A 25,886-nucleotide genomic window follows, 5' to 3' on the forward strand; every position below is an offset into this window, starting at 1 on the left:
CAGAACCTACAACATTGTCTGGACGATCTGAACACTGAACACATGTGGCACCCAGACACACACACACAGACACACCCACACACAGGCAAAACAACCACATGAACTCCTTGAACTATTTGATCCAAATGAAGACACTTCACATTACAAAGAGCTCAGAGAACTGAACATATGTCCGTCCCTTGTGATATATCCTGCAAAGCATCTGAGCTCTGAAAATGACAGACACGAAATGCCTGTGTGTTTCAAAGAGTAATCTCAGAGGCTGGTCACATCCTGAGACAAGACTCAGCCCTCCTTCTGCAGTGACTTCCACGTTTCATAAAGCCAGGTTGTCCCTGCTTCTATTCCTGCTCATCAATAAGTACATTCCCCTGCAGCAGGGTAAGTCAAACCAGCTTGGCCTTCCAGTTCAATTTGCTAGTTGTGGACTGGAGCTGGAACGGAAAGGATACAGACTGTGTCTTCAGGATCTCAGTGCGGGGCTTGTAATCTGGGACCGAGGGTGAATTCCACTCCTCTTATGCCTTGGCCCTCACACACTGGCCTAACAGTAAAGAATGGATGCCAAGTCTCGGTGTAATTTCTGAGGGTTTCATGGTCTGATCATCTGCTAATCTCTATAAACAGATTAATGGGTGACAAGATCATGTCTCTGCTGAGAGAAAGATGACAGCGCATACGATTTGCTCATGTTTCTGCTTTCTCTACTTATCCATCATGATTTGCACTCAAGTCAATTAAGACTCATGCCTGCCAGGCACACATCTGTGAGGTGGTAGATTCTGTACACCCATGCTCGTGCTTAATCACATCTGTAATGTGTGACCTGGGTATGAGAGTTTCTAGTTCCATGTCTGAAACTCGAGTCTTCTTTGCCTCTCACTGAATTTTCTACCTCTAGACAGCTAGGTCAAAGTCGATCACAATATGTCTTACAGGAACTGTTTCGAATGCTTTACAAATAAACTGTGCTTCTATAAAGTGGGAATTACCAAAACTGTCACAAATTAAGGGAAAATGAGCCTGTAGTTCAATATCAGGGGAATAAGGGCCTGACTTTCAGAAACACTAAGAATTCAAGTTCACAATCCTCAGGCAAATCTCTGGGAAACAAAACAAACTTTTATAATTGGCTTAGTGAAAACATTTCTCCTTGACTTTACCAATTAAACTCTGTAGAGCTTTTTGCTCTTCACGCATCCTTCCTGAACTTCTGCAATTTTACTAACTGAACAAGCTAACACAGAATATAAATTCATGTTTAATCAAGTTGAAGCACTATCTGATAAGAAGCTCTATTATAATACTGGATTGACTATATCTTAGATAACCTACAACTGTATCCATGCACTGTGTGCCCTCGAAGGCCAGAAGAGGACAACAGAGGGCCTGAAACTGGAGCTATGAATGGTTGTAAGCCGCTGTGTATGGATTGGGAAATGTACGCAGGTTCCGAGCTCTCTAACCTGTCAGCCTAAGAGCAGCCAATGCTCTGACCACTGAGCCATCTCTCACTGGTACTAAACTGCGCTAACTTATGACTTCCCACTGGATATAACTAGAGCAAGGTAAAGTATGAAAACATTCATTATTAAACATAACTGAGCTGTAGAAGCCTCTTTTATATGACATGTCTGTGAATCCGTTAGTGATGTACAAAGAAAGTTCACGGAGAAGGGGTTTTACTTCTCATAGTCAAAGTCAATTCTCCTAATTTCTCTTTATTGTTTTAGAATCAAATTACATACATGCAAACTAAAATCTGGCTGTGCTACCATGTCAAAGGCTTCCTGGATTGCCGGTCTGCTCCCCATGGAGGCTGGCAGGGTCACCCTACCTTCCATGCTACCTATCTGCACAGCAAAGGTCCCGTGTGCCACCTGTGGCTTACACACCAACTTATATCCTTGACTACCTGAGAACACGTCTCTTTAGTTCCTTTATATGTCACTTGCTTATATTTACTTTTTTAAAACTCTGTTGTACTTTGGTTAAGTACACAGCCAACTACAGTTCTTACCCACCTTGATCCCACTGTATTCAGAGCTGACAATTGCAGAATCTAAAACTGGCCTTGAGATTTCCCAGAAGGCTCCTGGAAAACCAGAGACTTGGTCTGCTGCCTTCTTTTAAAATAACTGGGAGAGTTCAATGCTACTTTTCATGAATTCCAGTCAGAGGAGATAAGACACCATACGCGCATGCGTACACACGCACACACATACCTGCCCCAGTTTAAATCTGTACAAGACAAACATAAATACTTCAAAACCTGCTTGCTGTAGAAGATTGCAGTGAGTGAACTGCCAATCCACTTACAAGCTGTAACATACTTCGATTTATTGGTGTCCCGGCACTACTTTGCTTGATATTATTAGTCATAATTCCAGATAGTTTTGAATGTTCATTTGGCATTCGCTTGTTCATTTGAGTGCAGCATCCTTTAAGCCAGCTGTTTTTAAGGACTCATGTAACTGATCTCTGGGGTTTGTATTAAGATTCACAGTTGTTGGGGCATAGTCCCTCTTTGGTATTTTTGACAGGTTCTCAGTGTGATCTAATATGTGCTTAGACTATCTTACATAGCACCTAGGCATTCCTCCCCCATGAAGAGCATGCGTTCACTGTGTGAAACCGGATGCAACCGCCATGCTTCCTTGAACACTGAGTCCATCATTGTGTCAGAAACACTGTGTGCTGAGCTTTCTGGGTTGGTTTTAGCCTGTTGGCATGTGGTAGGAGCAACTAAACATCTGTAATAACTACCTTATTGTGACAACCAATCCCCACTGGGCCTTGGACACTTTAAGCTATCAGCAAGCTATGAACCATTTAAGTCTCTGCAGCTGCAGACTGGCTTCTGTTTTCCTCTGCTGCTTCCCGGCAGGCAGCACCTGCAACCAGCCACAGGCCAGAGCGCTTGTCTTCCACAAGGGCAGGCTATTTGAGGTTATCTCGGAGCCTGCAGGAAGGACTATGCCAGGTACTTTTGGGCACAGGTTTCTGAATGCATGTTTGAACAACTCTGAGAAAATACCAGTAGGCTTAGTCTGGATTTCTGGAACTCCCAGATGGGTCCACAAGACTACTGACTGAAATCAGGTAGAACAAGAATTACTAAAGAACAACAACAAAAAGGATGACCGGGAGTTGTCTGATCTGCTGAATAAAGACCCTTCCCTTGTCACTTACACTGCCCCATGGATATGGTCTGTCCCCACAGGTTCATGTGTTAGGGGCTTGTCCCCAGAGTGGCAGTTATTATAACATGCTGGAACCTCTAAGCAGTAAGGCCTAGTGGGAAGTCCCAAAGTCAACTGCAGGTGTGCCCTCCACAGGGATTAGGGTGGTTCTCGGGGCTCCAGTTTCACTCAGGCTTCCTGTTTGGCAATGGGACCTCTTGCTCACACAAGACCCAGCTCCCAGTCATTGTTATCTGCCATAAAGTGATGAAGCCAGCAGGGGCTGTGCCTGGAGCTTCTGCCACCATATTTGAACTTTTGGCTTACAGAAATTTGGGTTGGTCTGTCTCATGTTTTCCACTTACAGTCATTAAAAACAGACTAATATACTGTCTACCCAACTCCTAAAAGTTCAGCGGACTGATCCTATCATTAAACTGTCCCATGCATAGTCTTTCACATCAGAATGAATAAAAACAAAGGTAAGTTTCTAAAAATGTAGCAACATGGGCTGGAGAGATGGCTCAGCAGTTAGAACACTGACTGCTCTTCCAGAGATCCTGAGTTCAATTCCCAGCAACCACATGGTGGCTCACAACCATCTGTAATGGGATCCGATGCCCTCTTCTGGCGTGTCTGGAAACAGCTACAGTGTACTCATATAAATAGAAAATAAGTATTTAAAAAAATGTTGCAACATGTTTCAAGAGCTTTGCAGTTCTAGATAGGAACTAGAAGAAATCTATTCTAAAAAACGGAATAGTAAAAAGTGCACATGCCAGGAGGTGGTGGCGCACGCCTTTAATCCTGGCACTTGGGAGGCAGAGGCAGGCAGATTTCTGAGTTCAAGGCCAGCCTGATCTACAGATTGAGTTCCAGGACAGACAGGGCTACACAGAGAAACCCTGTCTCAAAAAACAAAAAACAAAACAAAACAAAAAAATGCACATTCATATTTGTATCAAGTCATCAAAGTGTAGTATTTTACAATTTAAAATATAAATGTGCTATAAAATAATTAAGCTGGGTATATTATCTACAAGATGGACATGCCTGCCACTGTTACATCACAGGGGATGATATGGTGAGTTATAAACTGCATAATGGGGGCAAGGGAATATGAGGGAAACCTGCGTCAGAGTCAGAGAACAAAAACACAGTGGCTGCTCCTCACTTTCTCAAGGCCAAGCACAAGTCAGCGTCCGGGAGCCACAGCTGCTGAGTCTTCACACTTAGGTTACTCTTCTAAGATGGACTATGTTTATTTTAAAATGGACTTGTGTTGCCTTTCTAACTGGTTACTTTAATTTAGTGGGCAGACCTCATGCACTTTCTGGAAAGGAAGTACATCAAATTGAAGAGAAAAATTACTCTTAAATATAGTGTGTAACGTTTAAAAGCTGAAAAGCATATTAATCTAAGCTACACACACACACACACACACACACACACACACACACGTCCTGTTAAATGAACAACTAAGAACTTACAAAGGAAAAGCTGGCTGTCCCCCCTCACTGCAACAAGGTACTTCATCAGTAGTCACAGCGGAGCATCTGGCTGCAGGACTTAGGGCCTGCCAAGCACCCATCACAATCTCAATGCATGCACAAGAAGCAACAGCTGGAGCCAAAGAGGATGTGGAAAAGCTGGGTCTCAAAAATCCACTTTCTCGTGTCTATGGCTTCTGCAGACGGGGAAAACTCTAGTTCTGAGAGGTCTGTGATGGCTCAAAGCAATTACAGTGGGTTTTCCCACTTCCTCCTACCTTAAGCCACAAGAAGCAAAATAGAAACACAATAATGGCACTAACCGGGCTGGTAGAGACGTCAGCACCAGCCTATGGAGCAGAAGCCATCATTGTCTCTTCTTCAGACGAAAGAACGAGGTTAAATCGCTTTCCCCAAATCACAGGGAGGAATCAAAAGGGAAGGTTCACTGCCCACCCAGTCCCGAAACCTCCTGAGCACCCGCAGCACTGCCTCCCTCAGCCGGGAGGTAGGGAGGCATCCGTGGTACTGTTTGCACCCAGCCACTAGAGGAGACAAGGAAGCAACAACTTCCCGTCCGGGCCCTCAGGCAGAGAACCAGCCACTGAGAGCACCACATGCAAGTGCAGCCGGTAGCACACTAGCACAGAAAACCAGAGCTCAAAGACACAAGCGGGAACCGCAATCCCGGGCAACAGAGAGAGGCAGGGGACACTGACGTAATGCTTGACAGAAGAAGAAAGCAAGACTGCTCTATCCTAAGCCTACATGTGCTCTCATGGTCCCCCACTTTCTCCCTCCCTCCCTCCTTCGTTCTCTTTTCCTTTCTCTCTCTCTCTCCCTCCTTCCTTCCCTCCCTCCCCACTCTCACACACACACATCAAAGATAAATAAGTTCCAATTATCATCTTTAAGGATTAGACTATTTGAAAATGTAAGACCCGGGTCAGTGTTTTGGAGCAAAGTGAATTGATCAGCCAAGGCATCCATCCGTTCATACACTCAAGCCAATGTGACTCTCTTAAATAAATCCCCAATTTTAAACCGAAGCATAAGACCTACCTGCTCCACTGGAGAGCTGTCCACAGGACAGATGCAGTCTGGCCTGAGTGACGGCGCAGCGTGACCGCTACGAGATAAGGATCTTGCTATTTTCCTCCAAATTACTTACGTTCCACGCTCTCGTAACTAATCTCAACCAAGAGACCAAGCAAATGCGGACAGGAAGCAACTTAGCTTGACTCCCAATGCGAGGAATATAGTCCATCCAGGGTGGTGGGTGGAGAGCCCCGCTCCCCAGAGCCAATGGTAGCAACAGAGGCTTGGGAGAGGGGCTTGTTCAAATCTTACTGGACGGGATTCAGAGAGCTCCAGACACAGTGGAGACAGCTAGCCCAGCACCTGTAGCCTACCCCTGCCAGCTAGGCCCCAGGCCACAAAGCTTTCACAACCTCCCCCCAAACAGTGCAACTATCTGGGGGGGGGGGGATGACCTGTTCACACAGGTGAGCCTGGGGAAGACGGCTCCTACTGAAGCGGTAGCATTGTTCCACAGACCACGCAGACACGTGGCCATCTGTGATGCAAATGAGTCTAGTCCATACTCCAAATGGCCTCAGTCTCAGGGTTCCTACACTGCTGGAAAGGCCAGGGTCTTCTTAGGGTTGAGGAAATGTTATAACTCTAACCCCTTTTAAATCAAAACACAGATTAACATACTTCCAACATACAGCCGCATGGAGGGAAAACTGCCATTTCCTAGGAGAGGACCTGGAGGGCAGCAGGGAAAGGCTGGCCAGGGCAAGGCTGGCCACAGCAGGGCAAGGGGAAAGCCTGAAGCCTCCATGTCCATAACCGGGGCCTCCTGCTGACACCGGTCAGAGGCAGAACGGGCTGAACTGCCGAGGTGCCTGCAGCACATAGAGCTACTCTCTCTTTGGCCAGCCCTACTTGGTACCCTCAGCTTTCCTCCACAGGAGCCCCCACGTTCCTCACATCCGGTCACTTAGATGTCACCTGCACAGCTGCACACATAACCTATTGAGGAGCTTCACGAAGGGACTCCAACCCTGCTACACATGGCCTAGCTCAGCCTGGGACACTGGTATAAGCCTCCACCACCCTTACGTTTGTTGATCCACACACACAGAAGAGTCCTACGTGGATTACTACACCAAGATACACCCACGGTGGAGGCTAGCTGCCCACGGCTGCAGTGGCCTGAGTCCCTGTACGGCTGAAGCTAGGGAGCACCTGTATTGATGATCGGGTTGGAGCACTGTACCTTGGGGGCACCGTCACTCTAAGGTCACACTTGGAGTGTACTTTCTCTCCTCTGTTACAGGCACTGCTTCACCAACAGCACTTCTGTGCAAACTTTAAACTCAAACTCTTACTTGCCAAAGTTCACAGTTGTCACACGTCTCTGCTCTGCTCTGTAAACTCACTATAAACCTGACCCAAAGCAGTGAGCAGCCACCGCACAGCACCCCCAACTCATGCACTGCTGAATTCATTTCCACCAAAGAAATCCGCCTGCTATCTCTGGAGTCAGCTCGCTCTAGTTCTCTTCCACAGCAGCCCCATTCCTGACATCTTTAACACACTAGAGTCTCCAGTGCAGAAAACAGCCAAATTCTCCCTAGAATGCAACATGAATGGCCACTTGCCCTGTTCCCAGCAGATTCCTGTCCTACACTGACACCTCCTGAGCCTACTCTTACTGTCTACACACACTGATGTCCTGGTCTTCCAGACTCCACGAAGAATATCTTATTAAGCTCTGCTTACAACATTCTAGGGCTTTCTTGCCTGCAACTCCAAACGTTTCCACATTCCTCCCACAAACCAGTTTCAAAGGCCTACAGACAACAGTGATTGTAATGACTTACAGACCACAGTCACAATAATGGCCTATACACCATGGTCAGAGTAACAGCCTTAGAGACCACATGGTCCTAGTAACAGCCTTGTAACTAACACAGTCACAGTAATGGCCTTATGGATCGCATGGGCATAGCAATGGCCTACACACCACAGTCATAGCAATGGCCTACACACCACAGTTATAGCAATGGCCTACACACCACAGTCATAGAAATGGCCTTACTTCTGAGTACAATTTCTGCGGCTGCTTTTCTTGTCGCTGTGACAAATACCTAACAAGCAATACAAGGGAAGAGACTCCTGATTTGACTCATGGTTCAGGGAACATGGTCCATCAAGGTGGGGAAGTCCATCATGGGAAGAGGAGCCCGGGGCACAGCTTATTTACATCTTGTCAGACCGTGATGCTGAAAGCTCTACTGGAAGTTCAGTTGGCTTCAAACCTTCAAATCTATACCCCACAGCCCTGTGGGTTCAAGGAGAGGCCTAATGTCTACAAGGTTCCACCACCTCCCCAAACCACCAGCATTAGGACCAAATGTTCAAACATCTGTGCATGGTGAGGACATTTCACATGCACATCATGACAGTCATTTGGTAGATAAATATTGTCACTTGTTCTCCTGACTCAGTCTTGAAGGACGGTGTAAAAAGTACAACAGCATCCAGTATAACCATGGACTTCAAAATCAAAGTCACGATCCACTGGTGAGTTCCAACCAGCTCAGCTGGTAAAGAATGAACACTTAATACAGCATAGTAATTACTATAGATTATATGTTACAGAATCAAATGTATCATAAATTTATTTCTACTATTCAGGACATTCAAACTTCTCCAAAGTGTATTACTACAGGTCTCCTCACACTGTAGTTCCGGGGCTACTTGCTTGTTCTAAAAGACAGCCTAATACGATTAGCCACTGATGGAAAACCTTTGCCCTCTGGCACCTCTGTATCCTAGGCCCTACATTTTTATGGGGAGAAAGTTGTATGCAATGAGTTGAGAGGACATTTCTCTTCTTTCCTTTTTTTCCTTGTATTTTTTTCTGAAAAGAATCTTTCATACAGAAAATGTGGTATATTTACACAATGGAGTACTATGTATCTATTAAAAACAATGAATTTATGAAATTCTTAGGCAAATGGATGGATCTGGAGGATATCATCCTGAGTGTAGTAACCCATATCACAAAAGAACCCACAAGGTATGTACTCACTGATAAGTGGGTATTAGCTCAGAAGCTCGGAATACCCAAATACAATTCCCAAAACACATGAAACTCAAGAAGGAAGATCAAAGTGTGAATACTTCAATCCTTCTTAGAAGGGAGAACAAAATACCCATGGAAGGAGTTACAGAGACAAAATGTGGAGCAGAGACAGAAGGAATGACCATCCAGAGACAGCCCCACCTGCAGATCCATCCCATATACAACCACCAAACACTACTGTGGATGCCAACAAATGCTTGCTGACAGGAGCCTGATATAGCTGTCTCCTGAGAGGCTCTGCTAGTGCCTGACAAATACAGAAGTGGATGCTCACAGCCATCCATTGGACAGAGCACAGGGTCCCCAATGGAGGAGCTAGAGAAGGACCCAAGGAGCTGAAGGGGTTTGCAGCCCCATAAGAGAAACAACAATATGAACTAACCAGTACCCCAAGAGCTCCCTGGGACTAAACCACCAACCAAAGAAAACACATGGTGAGACTCATGGCTCCAGCTGCATATGTAGCAGAGGATGGCCTAGTCAGACATCAATGGGAGGAGAGGCCCTTGGTTGTATGAAGGCTCTATGCCCCAGTATAGGGGAAGGCCAGGGCCAGGAAGCAGGAGTGCGTGGGTTGGTGAGCAGGGGGAGGGGTGGGAGGGGTATTTTCGGAGTGGAAACCAGGAAAGGGGATAACATTTGAAATGTAAATAAAGAAAATATCTAATAAAAAAAATTAAAAGAAAAAAAAAAAAGAATCTTTCTTCTAGTTGATCCCAGAAAGCAAGCCTAACTGATCTAGAACACAGAGCATGCTGTAATGGCCAAGGAGCTGCTCGGGTGTTGAGCTGAAGCTCAGCATGTGAGTCTGGGGGCTAAAGAGCCCCTTGGGTTCAGGGTAATAACTGAAGAGAGAAGCAAGAATCTGTGGACCTGGTCCTAAGTTGTAACCTGATGCAACCGCAGTCTCTGTACATGGTTCTTTCATATCTCTGCACTGAGAGGCACAGCATGCATCTTTCCAAGTTCCTCCTACTCCAAACTCTCCATGGCTGGGAACTTAGGTAAAATGCATATTAAAGGGCTGACCAGCCCTAAGACTCGTATGAGTAAGTGCTTAATTCTTTATTTCAGCAAAAACTAAATATATGAGCCAGGCATGGTGGCGCACACCTTTAATCCCAGCACTCGGGGGGCAGAGGCAGGCGGATTTCTGAGTTCGAGGCCAGCCTACAGAGTGAGTTCCAGGACAGCCAGGGCTACTGAGAAATCCTGTCTCGAAAAACCAAAAAAAAAAAAAAAGAACTAAATGGTTAAAGAAATCCAGCTAGCTTTAATCACCCCAAGTAATTCACACTAAAAGTTAGCAAAATATAAGTTTAAGATTTGGTAACAATATTCGCTTCATATGGTACACAGAAACTCATAAATTTCAATTTTTAGTAACAATTCAAAATAAGGAGACTTTAGTAAGTGGGGTAATTAGGAATTTGAGGGCTGCACATCAGGTGCCTCAGAACCGATTCTAACCCCAGGACCATTGAGCTCCAACACCACGTCTTGGTCCACACAGGAAACTGCACACAAGCACCAGACACTCTTAAGACACATATGTACATACACATGTATATAAGTGACATTTTTTTTAAAGAATTCAGGGCTAGAGAGAGGGATCAGTGACTGAGAGTGTTTGCTGTGAAGCCAAGAGGACCTGAGGTCGGATGTCAAGCACCATGTGAGAGACAGGAATGACTACACACTCCTACTACCCCAGCCTGTGGGCTATGGAGCAGAAACAGGCAGATCCAGGGGGCCTGTCGGATGGCCGCCCTGGCCAAAATGCTGAACTGTAGATTCAGTTAGAGATTGTCTCAAAACAAACAAACAAAAAAAAAAAAAAAAGGAAGGGCAGGAGGGAGAGTGGGGGGAAGGTGTCTGATATTCTCCTCTAATCTTTGTATGAGCATGCATGGGCACATGCCCCTGCACACATGTGCACACACTACATGCACATGCATGCAAGCACACATGCTCTCGCTCTCTCTCTCTCTCACACACACACAGATTTAGGTCCTATAATTATGTATTATTTAAAAATAGCTATAATATGCTCATTATGAAAAGCTTTAGAAAAAACTGGTATGTTTCCAATGTTTCTGTGTGTGTGTGTGGTTTTTAAAATGAGATTATGCTATGTATTAGGATTTTAAGATGCCTAAGCAGATTTACAGTTTTGCGAATATTTGGGGGCTGAGGAGATGGTTCAGTGAGTGAAGTGCTTGCTGTGTTCAGATCTCCAGTACCCACATAAAGGCCAGGCATGATGGACATTTGTGACCCCAGAGCTGGGGTCGGGGTGGGGAAAGATAGGAAGATTCGGGGAGCTCACTGGCCAGCCAATCTAGTCCAAATGGTGAATTTCAGGTTCTATGAGAGACTCTGTCCCAAAACCTACAATGGGGAGGAATAGAAGGTACTCAGCGTTGACTTCTGACCTCCACAGGTGCATGCATTCACACAAACACAGACCACATAAACACATACATCATATTTAAAGAGAGAGAGAGAAAGGAGAAAGGGGAGGGAGGAAGAGAGAGAGAGAGAGAAAGAGAGAGAGAGAGAAAGTTAATTACAGGTCAAACCCAAGGGGGAAGGGAAAGAGAGAACTAACTCTCCAAAGCTTCTGGAAGCCTCCACTTGTCTCTAGAGTTCACATCACCATCAACCTCTCTGGGGCTGGCTGGCCTCAGCTGTTGGGAGTTAGCTCTCAGCTTGACTTTGGATGATGCATTTCAATTATCAAACTGAGAGTTTCCTCTCCCTGGATCTGATGTGACGAGCCTTAGCAAAAAGGTCCAAGGCCACTGTCTGGGATGGGGTCCGTTCCTCCAGGCAGAGCTCTGTGTGAAGGGGGCGGTGCAGATGGGTTCCTGCAGCTGGAGGCAGGGAGGAGGACCCACTGGGAACTTGTCCTTTACAAATCCTGCTGGTAGCCCATTTCCTACACTGAGCTCAATGGAGGGCACAGCAGACAGCAGAGGTATTTGGGGATCTTTCTAAAAATAGTCAAGCCCCACCAAAAAGCTCTGCACTGTGTGCACTTCCCATGTCACTGCACGCTCTTTAATAACGTGGTTTTTAATAGCTACAGAATTCTAATTAACTTTTAAAATGTGCACTTAAATCCAGAAAAACCACATATCATCAGGATCCTTTATGAATAGAACATACAAAAGGCATCTAAGAAGGCACCAAGTACTGACTTCCTTACCACACCTTGTCAGAAACTATTCCAAAGGGCTCTTTGTGGGAGACAGGGGAATTACAAAGAGAGGAAAAATACCTACCCTACCACTGAGGGTTTCCTAATAATTAAGTGTAAGGACATACTACACCCCAAATTAAAACAAAAATAAATAAATAAATAAATAAATAAACCAGGGGCTGCCATAATCTAATTAAAGCGAGACTAAAGAGTAAAATCAAATTGTGTAACCCAACGGAGGGGAATCTGTGATGAGAGCTGGACAAAGTGGCCCTGTAAAGTCAAGAAAAAGGAAAGTCCCTTCCCTCTCATAGCAGAAGCAATGGCTGTGCCCAAGATGGGAAAGCCTACTCCTCAGAATGTTGGCATCAACTATGCGGCCCTTTGAAACCAGCCCCCATATATACACACACACACACACACACACACACACACACATATATAGTGGGGTTTTCTATGGACGAGAATTACACAGAGCCACTGGGCCCAAGAAGTGGAGGCCCAGCACCTGAATTTGCGCACTGCCAACATGGTACTAGCCTAGAAAGACAAAGAACTGTGAGTCAAACTCCTCTCCTGACTTTGCTTCCATTTTCTCCTTAATAAAACTATTTCCAATGGCCTGCTGACTTGTAAACAACATTAAGTCCTTAAGCAGAATCCATGCCACCTGGTCTAATGGGAGGATGGAGACGGGAGCCGGCTATGAACAGATAATCCTCAAGGAATGAGGAACTGGCCAGCAGGAAGCTGTTAATGCAATCTATCCATCAAGTACGCAAGACCTGTGTACCCCCATCTTCCAGGAGAGTTTCCGAACAAGATTTTCAAGGCATCAAGAGGATATACAGGAAGGAAATAAAGCGACCTCACGAAGTGACAATTAAAGGAACCAGGGAGAGTCAAGTCACATCCACGCCAGAACAGAGTTTCTGCCATCCTGGAGGCACTGCTGCCAGTTGGCTGCTCCTCTGTCTCAAGCCACCCCTGCAAGAGCACCTACAGCTGGAGTGGTTCAGGTAAAGACGCATCGGACACAAAACTGTCTGCAGCTTCACCAGATTAGTAATAGGTGACAGCCTGAGTCAAGACAGAAACAAATGAGCTCAGGTGGCGATTCAGGCTCAAGGTGGGGATTTGAGATAGCAGAGAGATTAGAGTGCCCAGAAGTAAGGATGCTCAAACGCTTTTAAAGAAATGAAACCCATTTTCACAAATAAACTTAGAAGAGCAACACTACACAGAGTTAGTAACAAGGCCGCTGGTTAGGAAAGGGTATAATGAGATTTACTGACACTGTACTCAGAAGGTCAGTGGATGACAACAACGAAACCATATTTAACATAACTATCTTAAAGCAAAGGCTACAATAGGCAGGAACACTGTATCAGACTTCGTATCAAATTTACTGGTGTTTGTTAAATGCACAAATCAAATAAATAAATAAATAAATAAACAAAAAACAAGGGTCAAGTTGCTTCAAACTAATTCTAATAGTGTTCCTAAGCAACATCAGGATCCTCTCAAACGTGGCCCAGATGCTTGAAAAGGAAGGAAGAAGGTTTATCCAAAAGTTTACTCACTAAGAACAACTGTAACCACCTTCATAAGTTCTCTACCAAAACTAGGGATCCGACAGAGCCCCGTCAGCTGGCAATCTGTTTTCTGTTCTTCCATCATTGCATAACTCACTGTCAGGAGCGAAGCGCACCCACAGCAGACATCCTGGGTGCTGGCATCTGCCACGTGCACTTGCCATACAGCTTTCGGGGCCAACAAGTACGGGCCTGACTCCTACAGAAGACCTGTGCTCGAGCACAGCCTGCGTGATCAATGACACACACGCACAGCCGAGGAACAACAACATCAACAGCTTTATTCTGGTCTGCCAGAGAGCCACCTGGAAATGCTAGGTAACAGATTAGTGGTCGCTGGCGTGTTGGGGGGAGGCACTGAGCAGATTCGGGATGTATACGGCAATGTATGAGCCTCTTGTGAATAGGTAGGAATGTGGACCACATACAAACAGCTGGAGCTCCCTGCAACATCGCTTACCACAGATGGACAGTAATAGTGCCAGAGGTCACCCCTGCCAACTGAAGAGGAGGCAGTGTCCATTACTGCAGCAAAAAGGCAAAGCAGCAGCTTCACCAAGAGAAAAAAAAAATCTGCTCTACGCATTTGCTATTGTAAAATTAACTGCAATGTTGCTAAGAAAAATACTTCAAAGATCTCCTTGTTCTGTACACTGCTGTTCACGTAAAGTTGGATGAGGCCCATTATCCTGACCTATTTTTATTATAACAAAGAGACAGGCTCCTGGCTGGAAGGCAAGGCTGTTTATCAATAGGAAAGCAGCGTTTTGATAGCAGATTTTTATCCCTCTGCCTAACACCGCTCAAGTCCATTTTCTCCCCCGAGAACAGTTACATAGAATTATAATGTCGGGTCTGTGGGTATGAAATCATCCCTCTTCCTCGTGATAATTAAGGCACAAACTAGGCAGCCAGACTTTTGTTCATTACAAGCTGTTAATCTTTATATATGCTATTTACCTTTTGCCTCAGTTTCCTCTTACATAAAGGAGATGAATAGCAGAATTAACTCATAAGACTGTTATAAAGATTAAATGAATTAACAAAAGTAATGGCTACGTGATAAAACATTTTAAGCATTAAGTAAGGACTCACATTTATTATTTCTAAAATAACGATTAAAGGAGTAAAAATTGCTCAACAGCTCAATACATTAAGAAAATTATGAACTTTCTGAAAAAAGACTTCTAATAGCACCCTGTACTATTCCTTAAAGAAAATGCCCCAAAAGATGTCACAGAACTATCTTGAAATTAAGAAACACAATGCAGTAGCTCTCACGGCTTTGAAAAAGTAAAATTCCTCTCAGGCAACCCAGTGGTGACAAGCAAGGATGTGAATGGCTCCCGTGTTCGGGTCTCGCTACAACTATAAATTTGCTATTTCTTCAAGCAGGAAAAAGCAAAGCTATTTAACTGCCTTCTTCCTGAGGTTATAGAGCGAGACCTTAAGCCAGGAGGAGTTGTGGGAGTGTTTTCACTATAGGGGACAGGAAGCAGTCAAAGTTTATCCTGAGATGCAAAGGACTGGCATTTAAACACAAAATCAGGACACCGTGAGTTTACCCTCCCAATTAAAACTTGAGACTCTTCGTAGCAGTTAAAAGAGCTTCTACGGAGCAGAATGCAACAGATACTCTGGGTACCAAAGTTCCATCTTGGAGCTTCCTGCGGTAGCAAAGTTTCACACATAAACCCTTAGCTATTTTCGTGCGCAACACTGCATCAGGCTGTTGCTAGAAGACAGTAAAAGGATCTCTGACAAGGAACCTTGTCTGCAGTTACGTGAAGCTTCGCCCTGGGGACAGAAGGCTGGGAGGCGCGCTGCAAAGGGCTGAAGGAGCAAGGAACTGCCGAGAGGCACGTCGCCTCTCTTTTCCTGGAAAAAGGAGAAAGATGGACCACCTTCCTTCCATCCGATCACTGATCCGAGCCCGAGCGGCAGTCCGGGGCAAGCTGGGGCTGTCTGCAGCAGGGCCCCGGGGAGCACTACTGCAAAGGCCAGGGTCGCTCGGGAGCTTGGCCTCCGAGCCCGGGCAGGGGTCGCGCGGAAGCGGAGCACCGGGCTCCGCGCTGCACCGCGCCCCTCCCGCCACCGGAGGTCCGGATGCTCCGCGCCCACCTGGCGCGCAGCCGAGGACCCCACGCCCCCTTCACGCGCCACCCTGCTCCCTCCGAGCTGCAGCTGCAGCCGTGCACTCACCTCGCCGCTGGGCAGCACTCCGGATCCGGCTCGGGCTGTGGCGGCGGTGCTGGCCGCAGCTCCTCCATGGCGGCTGCAGGGGTGTCGGCGAGGGCAGGAGGGGGCACCGGCTCGGCGATGGCGTCTCTCATCCGTGCACCAAGCTTCGCATGACCGCGGCGGGTCGTCAGCTGCAGCCTGGTGCGGGAAGACCAGGAGCCGCGGGGTGAGGGAGTGACTCGACTCCGCCTCCGCCTCTAGCCCGCCGCAGGAGCCGTGCGCGCAGCGGCCATCTTGGGAACGGCGGCCGGCCGAACGCTGGGCTACGGCGGGCAGCGAGGGACACGCCTCGGCGGGCGGCTGAGTCCGCCTGGGCGGGGCGAGGCGGGAGGGAGGAGCGCACTGGCCAGTGGTAAATCAGGTGTCGCTGGGTGACCGCGGGTGGCCTCGGGAGGTCCTGAGGCTAAGGGCACAGGAGACATTTGGAGAGGTAGGGTTGTCTGGGCGAGCAGGAATGCTTCATAAACTGGAGCTCAAGGTCTCTGCGCCACTGGATTCTGCCTTTCGGAATAAGGATGATGTCACCCAGACGCCCACAGCTCTGACATGGAAGTGTGGGCCTTCTGCAGACTCAGACCATCAGAGTGACACACCAATCAGGCAGCAGAGGACGCCGTCCTCACCCAGGATCCCAAGGTTAGAAAGTGCTTTTTCAGAAACTTGCACAGTTGCTACACTAAAGAAGAAAGAAAGGGATAAAGAAGTTGTAAAGATTTGAAGTTATTAAAAGAATTGAAATAGCAGAGCATCTTTCAGTCATTCTTAGCTTGCGCAGCTTTACAGCCTTTGAGTTGCAATCATGCCTTCTGAAATCCAGATTCAGTTCAGAAATCGTATTCAGAATCAAATATGTTTGTTTCCACTTAGTTTGATTTTTTTTAAAAAAATGATTCTTTAGCTTTGCTATGTAGAGATATAAATTTTGAACAAATTTTTTTAACTGACTGAAAGAAAAAATTTCAAGGTAAGATTTAAGAGCTAAGCAAGATAAAGATACTCTGAAATCAGCTGTGTTACAGAAATGTCTCTGTAATTAAAGAGCATACTCTTGCTGTTGTTACAGTAGACTACATTATCTATAATGTCTGCCAGTGCTGGATTTCTGAGTTGACATCCCTTTCATTAATTCAACAACATGCAGTCAGTCAACAACTATTCAGTGCACATATTGCATTAGGACTTCGGGAGACACTAAGGAAGCAGCCGTGAGAAGTTGCCTAATGGAGGGAGAGAGAACAAAGCAAAACGAAGCATTCAAAGGAAATGAACTCAGTCTATCCTAATAATTTTAAAGACCCATTCATTTTCACTGAGAGCTCTGCAGAGTGTTTCCCATCTCTCTGTAATTCTGATAGTTTCGTCTCCCTCTACACTGGGCTAACCTGAGCCCTCCTTAAATTGCATATGAGGAGAGTCGATAAGGAAACCTCTGACTGCTGCCAGGAAGTGAGCCAATGGGCACACTGCTTCCCACTCATAAAACGCTGAACACAAATCAGCCTCAGGAAGAGCCATGACTTTTTTTTATCCTTCATTGTCTACTGGGTACCGCATATTCTAGAAGGAACTAAAGACATTTACATCATCTCATCGTACCACTCGATGTGCATAGAGACCTAGATTACTTGATACTAACTCGGTTTGTGTGCAGGGCCTTTTTGCCTCAACATACATAGATAGACTAGCTGATTCACAATGGTCTTTCTCAGCAGCACTCTCCGGTGCCTCCAGGGTTCCAGGCCAGAGACCTCAGCATCCTCCGCTTACTCTCAGAGCATTTCTTTACCTCTAGACTGTTGGCTCCTTTGGAGCAGAAACCATTCTTTGGACCTACGTGTCACCCAGTCACCAAGTGTCAGGAGCCCAGGGCTTAATACATGGTAGGAACCTAGCAAATACTGTTATGGAGGCGTTAAAGACAAGCCACCTTAGAACATGGCAAATGGTCACCTTGCTAACTTCACTCTTAAATGGCTTCAGAAGGAGCCACTGGCCTACCTTCTTGCATGCGACAGGATGTAAAGGTTCTTTGGGGAAGGGCCACCTCGAAGAGCCATGCTGGAAGATGCCCTTGATCACTGGAGACTGGTAACTGAAGATTCTGTAAACCTGAAAAAGCAAACTCCAAAATAATTGTTATTTTGCTGTAGGCCCACATCCACACCATCTCTCTCTTTCTGAGTAGCACCCCTAGAATTTAATATACTCTCAGATACCTATTGTTCCTGACACTTCTTCACAGAGTTAGGGTTCTTTGTCTAGAATGTGTAATAAGTATCATGATATGGTTGTTTCTTTGAATTTTTTTCTTTTGGGAAGATCCTAGAAAATTAATAAAAACTGCATAGAAAGGAAGAAGGGAAGAAAGAAAGAAAGAAAGAAAGAAAGAAAGAAAGAAAGGAAGGAAGGAAGGAAGGAAGGAAGAAAGAAAGAAAGAAAGAAAGAAAGAAAGAAAGAAAGATTTTGTGGCTCAAGGAAGGAAGGAAGAAAGAAAAGAAAGAAAGAAAGAAAGAAAGAAAGAAGGAAAGAAAGAAAGAAAGAAAGAAAGGTAGATTTTGTGGCTCAGCTCTTGCTATCCTCAGGTTCAGAAAGAAAGATAGATTTTGTGGCTCAGCTCTTGCTATCCTCAGGTTCCTCTGTCCACCTGAAGAGCCCACAGAAGAGATAGGGAACATTCATTGGGTTGTGTGTTGTTTCTACACTAGTTACTCCTAGTGTTATTTAGATTTCCACCTATAGATTAAAATTACCATTTATCAGATGTTCTTAACAATAGTGTCATCAGAGTCTATGAAAATCCTTTCCCCATATCTTCGAGAATGAATTCACATAGCCTCTGTTGCTTTTTGTTGTTGTTGTTGTTGTTTTGTTTGTTTTTTGGGGTGTTGTTGTTGTTGTTGTTGTTGTTGTTGTTGTTTTGAGTCAGGGTTTCTCTGTATAGCTCTGGCTGTCCTGGAACTCACTCTGTAGATCAGGCTGGCCTCAAACTCAGAAATCCGCCTGCCTCTGCCTCCCGAGTGCTGGAATTAAAGGTGTACACCACCACGCCCGGCTCCTAATTTTTAATTTTTAATGATGACTTGGGGGTTGAGAGTGCAAACCAGTCTTGCTGGGGACCTGAATTCTGATCCCAGCACCCATGTGAGACCTCTCACAAATGCCTGTACGTCTAGCTCCAGGTATTCCAGTCTAGAGTCCAGCAGGCACCACCTACACTTACTTACATGTACATATAGCCAGACACAGATACATGTAACTTAAAAAATCAATCTAAAACCAAAAGTCAAAATTCTATTAGGAATCTAGTTTAGGCTATGGTGCATTACAGCTGCGCCTTTTACAACCCGAGAGTTCAAGGCCAGTTGTGATGCACACACACGCCAGTTGCATACATGTCTAGACATTTCTGCTTTCCTAAAAATGTTAACAAACCTGTGGCCACATGTCATCATGCTTTTGAACTCTCAAACTATTGTATCTGTGTGAATATACTAAACATACATGCACACAAAACAGGGAAATGGGGGAGGGGATATTATGGTAGCACATTAGACTCCTATCTACAGTGGTGTACTAGCCAAAAGTTTTCAAAATTATTCAAAAAGAAGTTTGTGTCAAACTACATAAGAATTTACTGTTTCAAAGGAGCAAACTTCAAAGCTGTGTATTTTAACATCATTGTTAGCATGTGATGAATTTTACTTAAAATAACTTTCTCCATTCCTGATGGTATCTGTGAGCTCTGCCAGCCGGCCTCCTGTGTGACCTTTTAGAGACCTTAGCAGCCATGACCCTCTCTAGTGGCTTCTTACAGCTCTGCTCATTCTGCAGAGGCAAGAAGAGTACAGACTTCTACTCTGCTCCTTGTACAGGATGCTGGCTCACATTCACTTAGGTGCTCAGTGAAAGGCAGACTCAGTGGGAGAGGGAGAGAGGAAGAGAGGGAGAGGGGGGGAGAGAGAGAGAGGGAGGGAGGGAGAGGGAGAGAGAGATTGATTTATATATCTACCTACTACTAAAACACTCAAAATCTGGGTGCATGTAGAAAATATTTACTTGACTTTTTAAATAGTCCTTATAACACTAAGAGTTATACTTCCGAATGGTGGGAAGTTGGATAGAACCTCTTCTGTTTTTGTTTGTTTGGGTTTATATTTTTTTCGTTATTTTTGTGGTTTTGTTTGTTGTTGTTTATCTGAGAAGAGATGTGTTTATTTTTGTAATCTCTCCACCAGAACACATACTATCCTTTATGTGAGACATGAGTCTCTGTCCAAAGTATAAACCGAGTTTATAACCTCATTAAACATAGGATTAAAAGTTGCATGCTTTAGAAAACAAAGGTTAGGGGACTGGAGAAATGGCTGAGTGATTAAGGGCACGAGGACCCGGGTTCACCCGCATGGTAGCTTATAACTACCTTTCACTCTACTTCCACATGATCCAAAGCTCTTTTCTGGCCTTCCCAGGCTCCTATGTGTATGTGGTGCATAAAAACTCATGCAGGTATACACCATATAAGCTCATGCAGGTAAACAAGCATACACATAAAACTATCGAATGAACAACTCTTCTTTAAAAGCTAAATAGAGTAGTTCTAAATTAACAAGGATTTGAGATCGTTAACTTGAGACAGGGATATGATGTATTAGTCAAAGATAGCTAGGCTAACTAAGCATATGGGTTATTTTTTCTTATGACAAAGCCCTAACAGTAGCAGGAAGGAAGGGCTTATCCTGGGTCACAGTTTGAAAGGGTACGGTCACGCTGCATCAGTAGTCGGAGGAAGAGAGATGGGTACTGGAGCTCAGCTCAGCTCCTTTCTTCATTTTCTTCAGTCTGGGTTGCCAGCCTTTGGAATAGTGCTAGCAACATTCAGGGTGGGTCTTTCCTGGAAACTCCCTTGTAGACATGTCCAGGGATGTGTCTCCTAGTGATTCCAAATCAGTTAAGTTGGCATTAATGATTAACTATCAGAGATGTGGTCATCCTGGTTTTGCTGAATGCATCACTCAAAGAGAGATGTAGAAGTCTATCTCAGTAGTCTATAGGTGCCTCTCCGAAATAGGGTGGCTTGTAAATAGTATAAATTCACACTGTTCATGTTATGAAAGCCAAGATGTCTGAGATCAAGGTTCTGGCAGGTTCCGTGATAGTAAAGAGTCTAGTATCTGTCTCCACGATTGCATCTCAAACATCACTTCCTCTGTAGGAAAGGACACTGTACCCTTGCATGGCAGGAAAGAAGGAAGGAAGGTAAAGGGTGGCTAGGTCCCTCAGTGCCAGCCCAACTTAGTTCCGAGGCTCCAGTGGATCAAGGGTGTTTTTGAACTCACGACCTTCCTGCCTTCACTTTTCAAATGCTAGGATGGCAGGCATCTGCCACCATGCCAGGTTCATATGGTGCTGGGATGGAACCAAAGGGCTCATACACATTAGGCAAAGCACCCTACCAATTGAGCTATATCCCTGGCCCCTCGCTCGGCTCCTTTATAAGGTCACTGGCATCATTTGTGAAGGCTCTGGCCTCAGAACTTCCCACTCAGAGGTTTTACCTCTTAATATGTCACATGGATTTTGGATGATACACAAACATTCACATTATAATAAAGCTATAATCCTGGTAGCTGGGAATGGGACTGCAGTTGGAAACTTGACTCTGGAGATGTAACTATATTAAGATAAGATCATACTGGGTTGGGTGGGCCCCTCTTTCAACCTAATTGGCCCCATTTTGTTGTTATTGATGGTGGTGGTGGTGGTGGTCATGGTGATGGTGTTTGGTTATTCTGTTGCTTTGAAAGAGCCACGGTGTGGCTTATTTTAATGCTTCCAATACTTCTACATTCTACGTCTATAGTGTACTTCTCGGCACTGAATTTGGAAAGCGGTGTTCTTATCAGAAGAGACTGGAGATGCAGAAAGACACCAAGCACAGGAGAAAGACAACATGACCACCGAACACGGGCTGAACTGAAGCACCATGAGCTTCAGTGGCAAACACTAGAAGCTAAGAAAGACACCAAGCAGGAGTGTCCCACAGAACCTTCATGGACTGCTGGCTCCACAGGGGCCTTTGTTTCCCCGTCTCGCTTCCAAAATTGAGACAATCTATGCTGCTGTCCTCAGCTGCTGACGTGGTCTGTGGCTTTTATTGGAGAACCCTGGGGCTCGTATAGAGGATAGGAGAAGCACCAGCCGCCCTGGGAAATGGGGTGTGAGCAGCAGGAAGCTGGGAATGGCCCTCTAAGAAAAACATCTCTAAAAATGGGGAGTATAGCAGACCAACAATGTCACATGAAACGGAATACCCTCTTGCCTGGGTGGATGCGTGTGCAAATGCACTGAAAGCACAGTACAGGGGTCACTGTGAAGGTGCCCACGTCTCACTACAAAACTCTACTCATATTGAGTTGGCACAGAGATCATTAAAAGAGGCCAACAAGCAGTTTATCAAGTAAGCAAAGGGCCAAAAGATTCCTCCTTCGGAATCCTCAGAATCCTAAGCAAAGGTTTGAAGAAAACTGGATGCTAGCCCCTCTTCCTCCCTCTCCATCTTTATCTAGCTGGTCTGACACATAGTCTCCATCCATAGGTTGCAAGCATTCCTCAGGCAGTCCCATGTCCTGCCAGGGTTGAGAGTCACCATTAAATATCTGAACCTTCTGAGAGAAGGTCAGCCTGGCACTATTGTCCATGAGTGTTCCTGGATCACGCGCTCAGGGCCTGAGGTAAGCAAAGTGTGTGGGTTGGTGAGGTTGGCGCTTCCAGTGCCTAGATGGCTAAGTACCGGCCCTTATGGAAGGCTCCTCCCTGCTCTGTAAGTGCAGACCTTTCCACGGTAAGTTTTGGTGACAGTGTTGGTTCACATGGATGCTGCCCCATCCGTCTGCCTGCATTGGCAGTTGTCCAGTGTCTGGAGACGGCTGTGTTTATTATGTCCAACCACTGACCTGCTTACCATGGGTACACATGCAGTTTACTAGGACAGTCCAGCCAAAGTGCCACAATCTGGGGTGGCTTAAGTCAATAGACATTCATTCTTTCACAGTCCTGAAGGCCAGAAGGATTAAAATCAAAATAGGAGAAGGGTGGCTTCCGTCAGGGGGGATGCTTGAGCACGTCCTGAGTTCACACCCCTCCCCTGCTTTCTGATAGCTGTTCCTTGGCATTCCAACTTCATAATGCCACGCTCTGCCCCTGCTTCCACGTGGTCACCTTCCCTCTGTGTCTGTCCCAAAGGACACAAGTCAGACTGGATTAAGGGTCCACCCTCTTCCAGGATGACATCATCTAAGCTAATTACATCTGCAACAACCTTCCTTCTAAATATGGCCACATTCTGAGATTCCAGGAAAGCCTTGTGTGTTAGGGTAACACTATGTGTGTGTGTTAGGGTAACACTCTGTGTGTGTGTTAGGGTAACACTATGTGTGTTTGTTAGGGTAACACTCTGTGTGTGCGTTAGGGTAACACTATGTGTGTTTGTTAGGGTAACACTCTGTGTGTGCGTTAGGGTAACACTATGCAACCCAGGACAGTGGCTCACTGTGGTGCTGCTGCTGCTCCAAATTAGAAATTTTCACTTGGACTGCAAACTCCTGGCCAGAGGGCTGGTTTTTATTTATTTGAGGGGCTTTTTACAGTACTCCAAACCAAAGAAGTTTAACAGTTTGAGATGAATTAGGGTGATATAGTAAAAATAGCCCAGTGTTCTGTAGGTGCTGGTTCCAGGGCCCACACAGTCCCTGGCAGGGGTAGGGTGGCGACACAGTCTCACAGTCTTGTGAGCTGCAGACTAGGAACTTGAATTGGTGAGGGCTCTTTGGACTGATGAACTCCAACCTCATCTGCATGCTGAAAGACAGTTACTACACAGTACAGGCGTTCTTGGGTACTTTGCATTGAGGAGCTGAGTTTGGTACTTATGGGAGATATTAAGTCATAGCTATCCAGAGAAATAGCCAGTCACAGGTAAGAAGACATACAGAAAGAGATGACTTGATGGAATGGGTTTATGTAATGACAGAGAGGCTGTCAAATTTAAAATTTCCAAAGTGGGCTGGCAGGCTAGAGACCAGGGAAGACTTGGTGCTACAGCCCCAGGCAGGAGACAGACTGTCCAGAGACTCCCCTCATCCTAAGGGGTGGGGTGGGGGCTCTCTTTCTTTTCTAGCCTGAGCTTTTTGTACCAGGATGATTCCCCCCCAGCACCCCTAGAAACACAATGGAAGACATCAATTTGCTTTACTCCAAACCCACCAATTCTAATGTCAATCTCATTTAAAAAATTTTTTTCATAAGTGTCCTAAATAACTCTTGACCATGTATCTGGGTACCATGACTCAGCAACATTGGCATACAACTCACCCATTACATGAACTCTCACAGGATCCAGCACTGGAAGAGACTCGGGATAAAGAGAACAAGAGGCAGGTGAGATGAAACCCCTCTTTAGACCTTATAAAGTTGGAAGTCTAGCTAGCCCTAAGCACAACTCTCGCAAGTCTCCATGGACACACAGCTCATTGGGCCCCATCAGGAACCAGTAAACCTGAGCATGACTGAGGCTTCTACAGGACAAATCAATTCCTTCTGTTGCATTTATACATTCAAAGTGTGTGCGTAAGAATTTCCTAAGCATATCATAAATGTAGACATACTTAGTAAATGTATATAAATGTATATTTATAAAAAGCAAATAATTATCTACCAATGTCGGATTGAAGCCTGCTATATAAATACTAGGCAACAATGTGTGTATGCATGCACTAGAAACATCTGCAGCCACATGCACAGCAGAGAGTAGTGCCATGTTAGCCCTCAGCTTTTCTCCGAGTCCTCACTCATGGTGTCTAATCCTGGTCCTGGTGCAGTTAGGTTGGGCTTAATCCGTCACAGCAGTCAGTGGACTACGACTGTTCAAATGTTAGAAAGAGGGAAAGATCCCTTGGGGGAGGCTGGCTCCAGGTGACATTTGGGCGAGACAAAAAGATCTCATTAAGCTGAGATCTCAAAGATATCATTAAGAAAGAGGAAGGGCGACTCAAACATTCTGAGTGGCCAGGTGGAGATCTGGGTGAAGATTAGACACTGAAGACTCTCCAAAGCCTGACTGCACTTGGATCCCTAACTGCCCCCATGTTAGACTCCATTTTAATTGTAGAAGTTCGGTATAACGCAAACTGTCACAGCAAGCGGGCAGATTTAGGTGATTCCAGAGTGACAGGGTTCCCTAGAGAGAGGATGTCCACCCAGGATGATGCCCCGGAGTCCCAGCCCCTTGCACACTAAGATCTCAGGCTAGAGGCGAAGTTTTCTCTCCCTTAGCAATCTCCCGTTCATCCCCACCACTCCCTCTGGGTGCTCAGGGTCACATGAGCCAAGGGTGTCTGGTATTACCAGTGTTTCAGACAAAACTTCCCCAGGTCCCCTGCTGCCTGCCAGGCCTGCGAGCCTATCAGAGCAGGTCATCGTTGTTTATGAGCTGGCAGGATGCCTGGGCCACAGGAGCACAGCTGTGTGGGAGGCTGAGCAGATTCCTCCGCTTGGGTTCTGGGTTTACTCCCTTTTCCTTTTGGAAAACAAGAAGCCTAGGTGCCTCTAACGTGAAGTAATAGCTGCTGTTAATCTATGAAACTAGAAGTGACACATCCCTGGGAAGACAGTCCCTGCTTTCTAATATAGTACCCGCTTTGCCCATGTTTCCTTCCTTAGTCTGAGTCCCACAGGGAGCCCAGTCACCCGTTCTGTCATGTCCTGGCGCACGTGTTCACGGAGCTAAATCCCTTCCTGTGCATGGTCAGGGACCAGAGTCAGCTGCCCATCGCTATCAGGCCTTTAAATCAGTGACCTCATCTCCTAGTAATAATAATAGCCGATTCTTCTTGAAAGCAGCTTGCAAAGCAGCCCTCTCCCTTTATGGACGTGCCTTTTAGGTGCTTTACAATAGAATCAGTTATTGAATACATACATACATACATACATACATACATACATACATACATTCGGGGT

At 45.7% G+C, this 25,886-nt stretch overlaps 1 protein-coding gene and 1 long non-coding RNA gene across 5 annotated transcripts in view; one reads left to right on the top strand and one right to left on the bottom strand.

Annotated features, from left to right (window-relative positions):
- Map3k4 (mitogen-activated protein kinase kinase kinase 4) overlaps nt 1-16,132 on the bottom strand; it is a 91,176-nt gene extending 75,044 nt beyond the window's left edge. Inside the window, exon 1 of one of the 4 annotated variants that reach the window (NM_001357722.1) lies at nt 15,834-16,132. In NM_001357722.1, the coding sequence (NP_001344651.1) occupies nt 15,834-15,964 (131 nt within the window). In that variant the 5' untranslated portion in view covers nt 15,965-16,132. Of the gene's footprint in view, nt 1-5,734; nt 8,319-15,833 lie in introns of those variants that run through there. The other 3 variants (NM_011948.2, XM_030249820.1, XM_030249819.1) reach the window with 3 other exon arrangements.
- Nucleotides 16,133-16,188: 56 nt separating this feature from the next.
- On the top strand, nt 16,189-24,586 carry 4732491K20Rik (RIKEN cDNA 4732491K20 gene). The gene is made up of 2 exons (NR_045290.1): nt 16,189-16,508; nt 21,733-24,586. It is a non-coding gene; the product is annotated as an RIKEN cDNA 4732491K20 gene (long non-coding RNA).
- The last annotated feature ends 1,300 nt before the right edge of the window (nt 24,587-25,886 follow it).

The sequence above is a fragment of the Mus musculus genome, chromosome 17, assembly GCF_000001635.26.
Source record: "Mus musculus strain C57BL/6J chromosome 17, GRCm38.p6 C57BL/6J".
Lineage (NCBI taxonomy): Eukaryota > Metazoa > Chordata > Mammalia > Rodentia > Muridae > Mus > Mus musculus.